Source organism: Rhipicephalus sanguineus, chromosome 1, assembly GCF_013339695.2.
Source record: "Rhipicephalus sanguineus isolate Rsan-2018 chromosome 1, BIME_Rsan_1.4, whole genome shotgun sequence".
NCBI lineage: Eukaryota > Metazoa > Arthropoda > Arachnida > Ixodida > Ixodidae > Rhipicephalus > Rhipicephalus sanguineus.
This window is the reverse complement of record NC_051176.1, coordinates 17,605,504-17,619,583: the sequence shown is the minus strand read 5'-3', so window position 1 is coordinate 17,619,583 and position 14,080 is coordinate 17,605,504. Positions and strand designations below refer to the sequence as shown.

General features: G+C 44.6%; 1 protein-coding gene across 1 annotated transcript in view; it reads left to right on the top strand.

Moving 5' to 3' along the window:
• Positions 1 to 14,080, top strand: part of LOC119389737 (organic cation transporter protein-like) — a 282,311-nt gene that overhangs the window by 13,413 nt on the left and 254,818 nt on the right. Inside the window, exon 2 of the mRNA XM_037657112.1 lies at positions 10,447 to 10,535. Coding sequence (XP_037513040.1) covers positions 10,447 to 10,535 — 89 coding nt within the window. The remainder of the gene's footprint in view (positions 1 to 10,446; positions 10,536 to 14,080) is intronic.

The window sequence follows — 14,080 nt, the reverse complement described above, 5'->3', positions numbered from 1 at the left end:
CTTGGGAATGTTAAAGAGGTACAAATGAATATCACTGACATAAAGAGGCATCTTTCTAAAATAGAAGGAGCCACCGAAAGCAGCGAGGCAGTTCAAATGCTTAAACATACACAGCACACATTGAAAGGCATAGAGTCAAATCAACTCCAACAATCTAGCTTAGTAGTTGACGCCCTCAATAACAGAATGCGTACAAATAACCTCATCTTAAAAGGTATCCCGGAACAATCTTCAGAATCATGGGAGGACACAGAGGATCTTGTAAAGGAATTTGTATAAAAAAATTTAGGAATTGAAACAGGACAAATTGAGCGTGCCCATAGAATTGGCGAGAAAAAGCCGGATTAACTTCTGCCGATCATTGTGAGGTTCAAAGACAAAAGTATGGTGCTGAAAAACGCATGTAAACTGAAGGAACTAAAATCACCACGTGTTTGGATAGAAGGAAACTACGAGACTTCACACGAAGAGAACGAAAGCCTGGCGACAAATTGACAATGTTGACACTGATTCATGTCTTGAAATTTTGCAGGTAACCTCATGTTTTCCGCCACGTGTCACATGTGCAATTGGTGTCTGCTAACGCCCACCTGATGCTTCTGGCGAATTTCCAGAGTTCTTTAATGAGTCACTAACTTTTATACAAAATAAGTGGCCAACTTTGTCAATATTCTTAGCTGGCGACTTCAATTATCCGGCTATTGAATGGCACTCATGCAGACCCATAGGTAGCACGAAGAAGCGTGAATGTCAGAGTTTTCTTGATGTACTGTCGTCATTTGATTTGCACCAGGTGGCTTCTGATTGCACGCCTTGGGAAATTCCCTTTTAGATCTTGTATTAACAACGGAGCCAAACAGTGTCTCAGGAACCGTCTTGGATGGCGTGAGTGATCATAATATTTTGCGCTGCGAATTCACACGCGAATGTAAAACACTGGATAATGCAAAGAAAATCATTTTTGCTTACGCACGAGCGAATGTCGTTATGCTCATTGGTGACCTTTCAAGCTTTTCGGCTAATCTTATGCAATCCTTCCGTCTGCGCAATGCAAACATGAATTGGGCCCTTATTCGTGGCAAGTTACTATTACTTAAAGAAAAGTACGTACCCAAAATTAGTATAGCGGTATCGAGGCAAAGCGTATGGTTCACGACGCATGTGAAACGTTGCATTAACAAAAAGAAACGTTTATTCTCAAAGGCGAAGTTATCAAACACTGAGGAGGATTTGAGACGCTATCATGAACATGCGCATTTCTGCAAAACTGTAATATCAGTAGCTAAGGACAAATTTTTCAACAACGATATTTCAAACATGATCCAAAACGACACAAAGAAATTTTGCAAAGTGATTAATCCGAAATACGTCACAAATTCAGCTGCATCATTAGCGAGAGAAGCGAATGCTGTTTCTCCTGCTCAGGTTGCTGTAGAATTTAGCTCGTTCTTTTCATCTGTTTTCACGGATGAGAGTCCATTGCCAAATAATACTCAATTTCCTCATTTAAATTCGACCATGCATGATGTTGTTATCACTTCTGAGGGGATAGAATTCGCCATCGACCGCCTACCAACTAACCATGCTCCTGGTCCTGATGGCATATGCTCTAAACTACTCAAACTAACCAAACTTGTGATATGTAAAATTTTTGCCGCCCTATTTGAACAATTCATTGACACGGGATATGTTCCAAGCAATTGGAAACAGGCTCGTGTCATTCCCATTTTTAAATCTGGTGACCCGTCCAACGCCTCTAACTACAGATCTATTTCATTGACAAGCACGTGCTGCAAAATTCTGGAACGTATCATTTCATCCGCTGTCACGAAGTTCCTAACAGAACATAATTTCTTTTTTATAAATCAGCATGGATTCTTGCGCGGTCGATCCTGCGAGACGCCACTCTTTGAATTGATCACTGACCTCCACAACTGTATTCATTCATTACATGAAGTTGATGCTACATTTCTCAATTTTGCGAAGGCCTTCAACCAGATTCCTCACTTGCGCCTAATACAAACGCTAACATCCCTCAACATCAACATGAGAATTATTAAGTGGATCACCAATTTTTTAACTAGCCGCTACCAATCAGTTTTTGTAAATGATCACTCTTCCCCGTTGCTCTATGTTAAATCTGGTGTCCCTCAGGGCTCCGTTCTCGGACCCATTCTGTTTTTCATTTATATTAATGATTAATGGTTTGTGTTCTACAGTGAGATCATTTGCTGATAATTGCGTAATTTATACAGAATATGCTAGCGCTATGGATGCTTGCTACTTAAAATCGGATTTAGAAAACCTCTGTAAAAGTGTAAAGATTGGCAAATGGAAATTAACGTCAACAAGAACAAAGTCATTCGATTCTCGACAAACCCTTACCCTGCATTATCCTATTACCGATTAAACAATACGTCCATAGCCTCAGCATGCTCTATCAAGTACTTGGGCGTTCATTTGTCATCTGATTTGATTGAAACACCCATATAGACGCCATGGTTAGCAAAGCATCTAGAACACTTGGCTTCGTTCGGCGAAACTTAAGCTTAGCGAATACCACCTCTAAACTTCTCGCTTACAACACTTTGGTACGTTCGAAAATTGAATATGCAACACTAATCTGGAACCTGCATCAGTCATACCGCATTCATAAATTTGAATCTCTACAAAATAACGCTGCTCGATTTATCACCAAAAACTACCGGCGAACATCAAGCATAACAGAAATTAAATCTTCAATTTATCTTGTTCCTCTGGAAAAACGTAGGCTGGTCACGCTTCTTTCGTTTTTTCATAAAATTTATCCCAATCCGTTATCACGCGCTGCTTTTCATATGAAACAAGCCCATCGTGTATCCTCGCGACTTGATCATCAGCTTAAGTCGAGCCCATCTTAGCCCTTACCCATCTTTTCTTTAACTCTCCGCTTCTACTTGCCATCCGTTACTGCAATCAGCTTCCTTGCGACATTGCAGGTAATACTAGTCATAATGCATTCGTAAATAGTCTGAATTATTACTTTAAAGCTTAAATTCTTGCATGTCAAACTTTCTATTTTTTTGTTCTCTTCTTGGCACATTGCACATTAAAATGCAATTCGTAATTCTTTGTTTCTTAGTTGCATTTTAGTGTCATATGTATATATTGCTCAAGCATTTGTATATGTCTGAGGTGTTTAGATTACTATTATTTTTGCACATTTATTTATTTCATAAGATGTATTGATATTGCTGCAACGCAAGTATTACTGTACCATCTTGGTTAGAAAAATTTTTTTTTGCTTAGTTCTGTTTTAAAAAAAAACTGTGAGAAGTCGTACTTTTGGTTGTAGTGCCGCATGTATTGTTGGAGCATTTGTAAATGTCTGAGGTGTTTGAATTACAGCTTTAACTATTACTTGCACATTATTTACTTTCATAGGACATTGATATTCTGCCCGAAAGTATTGCTGTACTATCTTAGATATTTCTTTCCTCAATTCTGTTTGTTTTGAAACTGTGTTATGCTGTATTATTTATAGTTCTGTCTCCCCTATGTAATGCCTTTGGGCCTTTAAGGTACTTGCATAAATATATAAATAAATAAATATTCAGAATAATTCGGATAGTCAGCTGTCACCGGCCCACAGAGCTCATATAAATGGTCATTACCATACCCGGTGAAATTTATTAATCAAGGCAGATTTTAAAAACTCGTTCATCCTGGTTTTAGACAACTATTCATTGCACGGAAGACAGATGTGCACTTTTCAAAAGCAGCAGCAGCTTCGTTGGACATTGTTAAACACAAGTACCCGCCACGGTGCTCGACTGCTGCCCCCCCCCCCCCCCCCCGCAGGTGGCGGGATCCAATCCCGGCCTCGTCGGCCACATTTTTGATGCAGGCGAAAATGATTGAGGCCCGTGTACTTCGATTTAAGTGCACGCTAAAGAATCCCAAGTGGCCGAAATTTCCGGAGCCTTCCTCTAGGACATCCCTCATAGTCATATTGTGGTTTTGGGACGTAAAACCCCAAAAATTGTATTAACTCGAGGACAGCCTTTTGTTACGGGGTTGTAAGGTGGACGAAGGCAGCAGTCGGCGTGTCCGAGATGAAATCCTTTATTTGGCTGAACTTATGGCCTGGAAACGGAAAGTCAACCACAGCAATACACACTGTACACTGATAGCGGCGAACAGAACGTCGGCCGTCGATAATCTCCTTAGAGCTTTTTGACGTGAGCTATCATTGTTATGTGTTTCCTGCTCTTTTCTTCCCCCTTTCTTTCGATTTATTTGGGACGTGTGAAAAAGTAAAAAAAAAGTGCATATATATGCAGCGACCAAATGAATAAAGCCAGTTGATAGTTTGCGCTCTTGCCGTTTACCCTGGCCTTTCCTTCCTGTGTTCGTCCGATTGAATGCGCAACGATTCCTACCACAGCTAAGGCGCGTCGGCATTTATACATGCGACATCGAACATTCCAGCCTAATCGCTAGTGGCCGCGTTAGTTCCAGAAAAGACTCGGCTGTTCGCGTTTCCGCGCTCAAGTTTAACAGATCATCCCAAAGTAATCTGGAACGTTCCCAGACATTCTGGCGCAGTTTGCGCAAGCCAGCATTAACGCGTGTAAGCGGGCGCTAACAATAAAACATAGAATGAAAGGAGCGCATGCGGCAATACACTTGATGGAGAGAAACTACTGTATGCTCCGACGCACGGCGCAAGTGGGCCACAAACTGGAGTCGTCTGCGCACCCTGCAAGCGAACCTAACAGGGTTTTCTGTGTGTATCTGAGGGAATTCGCAGTCTACCATTGGGAGCAGCCCACAATTTACAGGTAGGGCTAGAGACATTCTAACTGCTGGGATCCACGCTCGGCATCCTGCCGCCAAGATCCTGCCAAGACGCACGCAATAGCGAAAGATCTCCGCTACCAAGGGTCACTCTTTAGTGTTTGTAGTGGCCTGGTACCAAGATTAAACTACCGTATTTACATGATTGTCAGTCGATTCGAATGTAGGTCGAAAATAAAAATTGAGGGACCCTCAAGCTTCGCCTTTAAGAGTTGAACGCGATAGCGAAATCCGGCCCCTAGTGCGCACTTCAACCGCTAAGTGCATACTTATTAATTTGTATTGTTACACGCACACTCACACAGACACACACGCGCGCGCGCGCGCGATTTATCTATAGTAATGGTACAGGTTTTCGATCTAAAGCACTTCCCTGTGCAAGAGTAGAGACATATTTCTCACAATGCCTCAAAGATAGCAGCACATTATCAGCGTTTGCTGTTTGCTTGATCAACACCTCCTCCAGAAAGCAGGCGTAGGCTTGATATGTTTTCCGCTGCATGGACATAGTTGTCCATTTTTAGAGCTGTTTGAAAGTTCGTGTATGTTTTTAGTGGCGATGGCTGCACTATACCGGCCTTTTCGTCGCGCAAAAAACATCGTTTGATGGCCTTGCCAATGCGCCTACAAATCGCCGAATGGGCTCATTTTCGTCGTGGCACCTGCCGAACAAAATGCATTAAGGAGACTCCTTTCACTACATGGCATTTATGTACTGTTTTTTTTCCGAAGCAGCTGTAAGTAACATCGTGGCTTTGTGGTAGGACGTCTGCTTGCCACGCAAACGGCCCGGGTTGGATCCTCAGTGGGACCGAAGATATTTGTTGCTTATTTTATTTGCATCTTTCTCGATTTTTCGCTCACGGACGATTTCCCGCTCACAAACGTCGATAGCGACGCTGGCACCGACACCGGAATTTCTGCGACGCGAGCCCTCTAGCGCTATCGCGTTAAAAGTCTGAGCGCATTTCAGAAAGTAAATTTACTCACGATGTCGCAGAAGTAAACCTCGAATTCCACTCTTCAAAGGTGGCTTCACGGTAGCGCTTCAAAGATATGCAGAAAAGCTAGCTTCGCGGCAGCAAGAGGGGGTAATTTTTAGAAAAATTTTCCGCAAACCGTTGCTGGAGGGTGCAGCTTATACACGAGAAAATGCGGTACATGTTACAGGTACAGCCGTAACGTAAGCGCGCTCCTTTATCGGAAGGACCGTACGGGCGCGCGAGGAGGCGGGGTTCTGATCGCCGTGCACCAACAGTTACCGTGCTCGGTGGCCAGGACCGAATTTTCCGAGCTTGAAATTCTTTGGATCGTTTGCCGTGCTTGCCCTCATACCGTCCTTATAGGTGTTTGCTATAGGCCTTCAAATAGTATCCCAGATTTAACATATAAACTTGACAATAACTACAGTGACCTTAGCAAACAGTATTCACGAGCAGAACGATTTCAATTTTCTTCAAATAGATTGCAACAGCAGCGTCCCGTCAGCTGTCGGCAGTGAGCCCGCAAGAGCCTTTGTAGATCTCTGCCTTAATTGCAATCTAACCCAACTTGCATGACAACCGACGCGCGTCACAGCGAGCAATTCCAGCATTTTAGATCTGATATTACCTAGCTATCCAGAGAGCTTATCATCAATAACATCTCTTATTGACCACATAATCCACACAAATCCACACAACTTCTTGGTTTCGAGACAATCCGTCTTTACGACAAGGGCAATTATAGCTAAATATTAACGAGTTGGCCGCTTTCCTTCCTGAATTCGAGAGAGTATGCCGTACATGCTCTAATAATGAAAACTGGGACATATTTAAAGATAAGTTAGCCACTCTTGACGAGGAGTTTCTCTCGAAAATCACGTTCACCGCAAACCGAAATAAGCCATGCTGTTCAATACACTTAAGCTAAACAACAAGAAGAAACGCCTTTTTCGGTCAGCCAAGCAATCTGAACTCCTGTTTGCATGGGAAAAATAATATGCCGCTGAAGATTATTATCTTAGGGCTATTCGAAACGCCAAGCAGTCCTTTTTTCACCATAAGCTACCCAAAATGATTGCAACCAGCCCTCTTAAATTTTGGCAAATGATAAACCCTCAGGAGATGCGCACCAATAGTGTATTAAATGCGCATGGCGATGCACTCAGCAACAGTGAATGCGCGAACATTTTCAACGAGGCCTTTTTCTCTGTTTTTGCTAATGGAAGTTCAATTCCTGACTTATCATTACCTCCTTGCACTACCGAGTTTATGTCCCCAATTACATTTTGTACGGACGGAATCATTTCGATCCTAGAAAATATCAGGCTTTCATCTTCTGCAGGCGTGGATGATGTTAACTCAAAACTCCTAATAAATATTAAAGATGTGTGTGCCGCACAGCTAACATTGTTATTTTCGCAGTCATTATTAACAAGGATCCTGTAACCAGAGGCGAAAGTGGGCAAGGTCGTTCCAGTATTCAAATCAGGTAACAGAGACTCAGAATAACAGAGAGCTGAGCTAGTTGGTAAGTATTCATTCTAAAAAGACAGGGCGTGCAAACACGGACACAAGAAAGAAGTCAGGACACCACAAACGCCGACTAACAACTGAAGAGACGCACAACGGCTGAAAAGAAAGAAGGCACGAAAACTTATCTGCGCATGCCCATGCAACAGGCGAACCTATCAATTCGGCACGCGTGGCGGTCTACGTGGAAGATAACTGTTAAGGCATTTGATTTCATCTTTATGCAAGTTAATCGACGGTTGGCTCACGCATGCGTTACCACTATTCTCGATATGCCATGCTTCAATCATCAGGCGCGTTTCTTTATTTCTATGACGGTACAACACTGCGCATTCATCGAATTTGGCGTGCACTTGCAATCTCGACAATGTAAGATAGATTAGAAGGTGAGCCTCCTGTTAGCGATATCTTCTTTCTTGTGTCCGTGTTTGCACTCCCTGTCTTTTTAGAAAGAACAGAGACTCGCCACTCAATTACCGTCCCATATCATTAACTAGCATCCCCTAGAAAATCATGGAGCACGTCATATATTCCCATATCCTCCACTTCTTGGACTCAGTACACTTTTTTCGCCTTTGCCAACATGGCTTCCGCAAAGGTTATTCTTGCCAAACGCCGCTGGCCATTTTTTTAACGTCACACCCTCTTCACATATATCTCATCGCACAGGTCATCCTCTTCAAGTCGCACTACCACGCACCTGGACCAGCACATTCCAAGCCTCCTTTTTCATACGAGCAGCAAAAGACTGGAACGGCCTTCATCACGCCATTTCTGCCATCACTAACCCATCTACGTTTTTTGAAGCTATTAGAAACTCCTTTGTAGAGTTTTATTAAACACCACCGCTATGTAATACCCCTCGATTGAGGTAATTAAGGTAATGGAGTGATGTAATGTCGTAACTCTGCCACAGCTGGCCTGATTTCTCATTCGTTTCAGTTTCGGTTGTAAGTCGACCTGACAACCCAAACTAGTTTCGATTTCGATTTTAAGTCGACCCCTTAACTTGGAATTTCAAATTTACTTAAAATGGGTCAACCTACAATGTAATTACGGTAACTAGGTGTAAGTGAGAGGCTGCTAGAAAGTGAAGCGCACGTAATATGCGTGAAGCACTGTTGGCAGTGAGAGCTGTATATTAAGGCAATTTCTGCCCGTTACGTAACTACAGTGTTGAGATTTACGATTGCACTTTTTGTGGGGCCGAAGCGTTTGCCAGAAGCTTCGGTAAAGGTGCAGGTCTGAAGCAAGAAAATCTCATCGAAAAAGACATGTGCCTGAGAGAGTGCGAGATCCTTTTGCTCTTTTTCAGCTTATGGGGCAGCGTTCACTTCTATTTATGTTTCTTCGCGACGCATCAGCCACAACTTCTGCTTTCTTCCGCACCACTTAGGGCGTGTGGCCCTTACTTTAAAAAAAGTTTGCAGTGGCTTAGCTCGGCTATGCCAGGATATACGTAGCGTTAGCAAAGGTTCAGCTGATCAGAGACGCTAGCAAGCGGCCCCAGCGCAATCACAGACGGCGACTGCACAGCGAAGGCGAATAGCTGCGCGCGCGCCGGCGCCACTGTGTCTACGACGTCACTCCTCTCGAATGCGGCGCAGACCAGCAGCGGCCGTGGCGATGTCCGCGCGCGCGACGGCGCCGGCGTGTCTGTCGCGCCTACGACGCCACTCCTCCCGAACGCACAGACAAGCAGCGGCGAGCCGCGCGCGACGGTGTCAGAGAGCACGGGAGACGCCAGCTCTGGTGACCCATCTGTGTAACATCACTGATCCTCGCGCATGCGCACCACGGCTCATGACCCTCCACGCGAAATCGGCTCCGGCTAGGCAAGTGTAGCTAACGCTACAAAAACACGTCCCCTCCGTGTCCACGTACACGGCGGTTCGTGCGGGTAGCAAAACCGCAAAAATGTGCGATATGGTGCTACATGGCAAAAAGCATACGCTAGATGGCAAAAGGTAGATGGGAAGTAATTGGCTTTCGTTCTCACAGCATGGGAGTAGTAACGAGGAAGGTGGTCTTCGGGATAGCGTGAGCGTTTTGCCGAAACTGCTTGAAATGGGCTCAAGTAATCGCATAAACATACTCTGCTGCCGGAAATTCATTCTAGAAGAGGGGTCCCGGTAGCGTACAGTCGTGAGTAATAAATGCTCAGGCGGAAAAAAAAACCCTTTCAATTCAGTGCGTCACATTCATACTAGTATATTACTAGTAATACAAGATTAAACACTAAATCGGTGTTACTGTACGTTACATGTCTGCAGTCTAGTGGCGTTTGTGAGGGAAAATAGAGAGCCGCACCTTTTTTTGCACGTTCTGCAAACACGAACCACGGTTGCATAATATATTATGTTACCATGGGCGCTTGTTTTCTGTATTTTTATGTAATAGGCCCGTTACACATGCAACCACTGCTCTTCGCGCCGGAATGTCTGCGAACCTTCCCAATTATTTTAGACTCTTCTCATAAGAATTCGCGCACAAGGCGAACAGTCAAATTTATTCAAGAACTAACGCGGCCACCAAGCATAACACTGGAATCTTCGATTCCACATGTGTAAATGCCGACGCGCGTTATCCGGTGGTCAGTTTGATCGACGACCGACGACTGTGTGCGCCGATATCAATGCAATCTGAGTGTCATTCTTCGTCTGCTCACAAGTTCGCCGAATAAAGATCTTTGCTGGTATTTGCTTTCTTCACTGTCACCTGAAATGTGACGCCGAGCACCGTTGTGACGTCGTTGCAGTGCACCAGGCAAGAACAACCTGCAGCTTTCTTAAGAGCACAACGTCGTTACCTGTGCTGGACAACGTATACACAAGAAACTTTGGTTCTGCAGTTCTGTTGTACGCAGTACCCACATGATTTGAGGTGCCACAGAGTTACACTATCTCCCAAAGCAGCTGGGCACCGAAAGCTACGTCACAAAGGTGCGAATAGCGCTGCCACAGCGTCCTTGAAGATGGCGCTCAGCTAGCTTTAATTTCACTGTACCGTGTAAAAGTAGCGGGCGGATTCAAGGATCCACTCGATTTGCAAGGATGCAGTCGATTTCCCTCCATAATATCGTTTTCTTTTTCAGGACTCAAAAAGGAGCACAACATTTCACTTCGTGAATTTCTTCATAACGCCCAAAATGCGCAGAAATACGTCGATTCTGTTCTCCATTTGGTAAGTGTCGCGGTTTCTTCATTTGTCGAACCAACGTGATCGCATGTGGTTAAGCAACGAGACAGCACAATTACATTTCATTACCTTTGGCATGCCTAGTCAAATAGTTATCTGGTGCCCCCTCCGATATGTTCCAGAGTCTATTAAACGCTTTCGCTTGACGTCGACGAGGAGTCAATGTTGGTATAAAGCGACATTAAAGGCAAATAACAATTTAAGTCATAGTGAAAGGTCAATGTTTGAGAACGTCTAAAACATCAGTATTATCAACAGCAGTGCTTTACTAATTGAGATATCACGTAAATGCAGGACACGATATGCGCCACCAGTGGGACATTTTGGAATGAGCCCGATAACGTCAAGAGTCCCGAGTACAATATGTCACTAGTACGGAAAGTACTCATAATAAAAAATAACATCATGTGCATTACAAGACGTCACAAAATCCTTCTTGTGCGTTTCGCTTTGACTCTTGGAAGAAACTTGGCGTTTCAATGGTGAACGGCGGTTCAAAAGTTTCGTTTCCGCCGGGACGCGTTCAGCGGTAGTTTCCGCTCGCACAGTCGCATTATCGTGGCGGTTTTCGTGAACAGTCCCTCTCCGCGCCTCAAAGCCAAATGAGCCCTCAGACGCCTCAACACGACTCCCCGGAGGAGATGAACATTGGTCCGACGTGGATCACACAAGTGAAGGCTGCGCGCACAGATTTCACGGTATTCGCAATGTTTATAGACTGTCGCGCCGCCTAGCGGAATTCAGGAGCGTCCTCTCTAAGAGGGCTAGTAGATGAGAAAATGGCTGCACTACGCAGTCGCTCCCTTGTTGGGCTGTGATAGCCTCAGTGTTAACGCGCTAGGAAGAAAGGGAAACTACGGCTTTGCATGTTTCGTGCATCAGTGAACAAGCCCGACCCTCCGTGACAACCTAAATATGATCCTTTCTTGCAAAACATGAAGTTTTCGTTAAAATACATGGTGAAGCACCTTTGTCAAGCCACGCTGCCAATGATGGCCCACAGTATACATATTTCAACTCCGCGAGGTTTTCTCAAGCCACGTAGGTAAGTGAAGTCTTAATCCCTTACATTTTCTGTTGAAATTCGCGCTGCATCGCTTCTGCTTACAACCCGTCGGTGTCTTTTTGTAGTGCATGAAACTCATGACATTGTACGCGGGGATTCGCGTGAGCTGTCGTGAACTGAACGACATGAGGGCCTTCTTAATATAAAGGTGATACTTTAAGTAATGTCGCTTTAGCTTTGGTTGTCAGAAAAGAGCTGTTAATAATCGCGTGAGCGAGCATTCAGTTTATTCGAGGCTGCGTTCGTTCCACGGCTATTGTGAACAGCGACCAAGTAGGAGCCGCGACTCGGGTTCGATGCTTTCCGCAGTAGCCGCATTCCGATGAATAACTGAAACGTTCTTGACCTATGGAATTCATTTATATCTGCAATAATGGACCGCAGCTGGCCAAATTTGACCCTCAGTCGCGCTCCGTACGTAATATTTCAACGGGTGTTGCTTTAAAGTGAATAAAGGCGCGACCACAAGCCGCACCGCCGCCTTTTTAAGTGAACTTCACCTGCACCGTTCGAATACATTGTTCATACATTCTTTAAGGTTGCGAAAAGCATGTGTCTACATGCTTTTCGAGATTCACGTTTCGGGGTGCAACGTCGGAGAAAAACGAACTGCGCAAGGCCAAAGTCTGAAAAGAACTTTTCTATTTGCGTTACAAATTTTTAAAGTGTGGATATCCACCGCAAGACAGCCAAAGCCTTGTAGTTATGTTTTCGTTGTTTTGTGGTACCCCTTATGTTTAAAAAAAAAAGTATGCGGCCCGAGTGGCATTAGTGTTTTTTAATTTTCCTATGCTGGCTGACTTGCTTCCATTCTGCAATGGCTTCATTTCATGAAGCCATTGCAAAAGAGCTTGCTGGAAGAGTGGCCCGATTACCTGGCATGGGTGCACAAAAGATTTACCACAGCCCCTGTTCAAGCTGTGGTGAAGTGCGTGAAGTTGAAAGTGCGCGCCGAGGAACAAGATCGAAGACAACAAAAAAAAGGAACCTGCACGGGCATAGAAGAGCAAAAGGAATAAAAAAATGAAATGCCAATGAGAGAGAGCCACAGCGATCGTTCCGAAGCACGCGGAGAGAGAGGGAAGCGAAGAGGAAGAAGCAGTAGCTGGGAAGCAGCGAGGAAGACAGGCCACGCGTCTTGGCCGTCCGGTTTCGGATCTGAGCCACGGCGTCTACCTTCGTCTACCTGAGACCTGAGCGACTTGTGGGTACCTGCTGTTCCTGGCCGTGGTTCTCTGGCGTGCTGCTGCTGCTGTTGGGAGAACGTTCCGGTGCCCGTGGACAGGACCAAGCAGTCGGGCTTCAGGCTCGAGTTCGGACGCAGCTGTCCGGCCGGAACACATCTTCGGAGTCGGCGCTTCGACTACATTGTCAACCTGAGATCATCGAACCGCTAGACGCCGACGGCAACGGCGTCCCTCATCGGCGCCGTACTTCGCTCCAAAAACCTCGGCATCACTGACCTTGATGAGATCGGCGTCGTGTCTTGTCTCTCTCCGCGACAAGCTGAATGCTAGAGACTGAGTGATCAGGAACTAAGCATGTAGTTTATTCGTTCTTAGTGACTTGGCCTAGGTCGGAAGGTCAGTTATTTCTGTAGTGTACTCTTCTGTCTTTGTTAGTGTTGTGTGTTCTGGTTTCAGTGTTGTTATTGAATGTGGGTTGCAAGCGGCCTCGTCCTTTTGGGGAGTGTCTTGAGGTGACGCCTCGGACATTCCAAAAAAAAAAAAAAGAACCTGCACGTTGTGCGAAACAAAAACACAACGTAACACAAGTAGACCTGCTCAAGTTTCATAAATGAAATTATTGGGATCTCAAGTATTTTGGCTCTTGTTCTGCTTTTTTTGTTTTGACACCATATGTCAAGTTAAAGAGGCCCTGAAAATTTGGAATAACAGCACCGTTGCCCATTTCATCATTGCTGGTAATGTTTGAATAAGTTACCATCACAGAGAACCAGAACGGTCACGAAGTACATAAAAAAAGGGTAAGCCTCTCTTGTCGCTCGTAGTGAGAGAAATTCCTCCATTATTTCAGTGCAAAGGCGAGTAGGGTCTTAGATACGACATAGGAGTATTGCACCTGGTTAGGTGGTGGAAGTAGTTCAAAATATATCGTTCAGTAAAATCTGATAATATCTCCGCAGATTTGCAATTGGAAGTTGCGACAAATGTACAATGAGCAGGTACAGTAACAGCGTCGCTAATATGGACGAAGAGGAGAAGGGGACACAGGGCACAGCGCTGAATTTCAGCTGAAGCTTTCTCGAAGAAAATGAGACCATAAACACACAAACTGAACATCTCGTGACCATCCCACAGCAATTTTCCATGTAATAAGCACCATTTTGTCCTTCCATTTCAACTGCCGCTCCCGCAGATAAAAACAATTTTCATTGCAACAGTAATAGAAATGGTGATTGTTTATTTCTTTTAATCTTGAGAGTCTCTTATGTACAAAACTG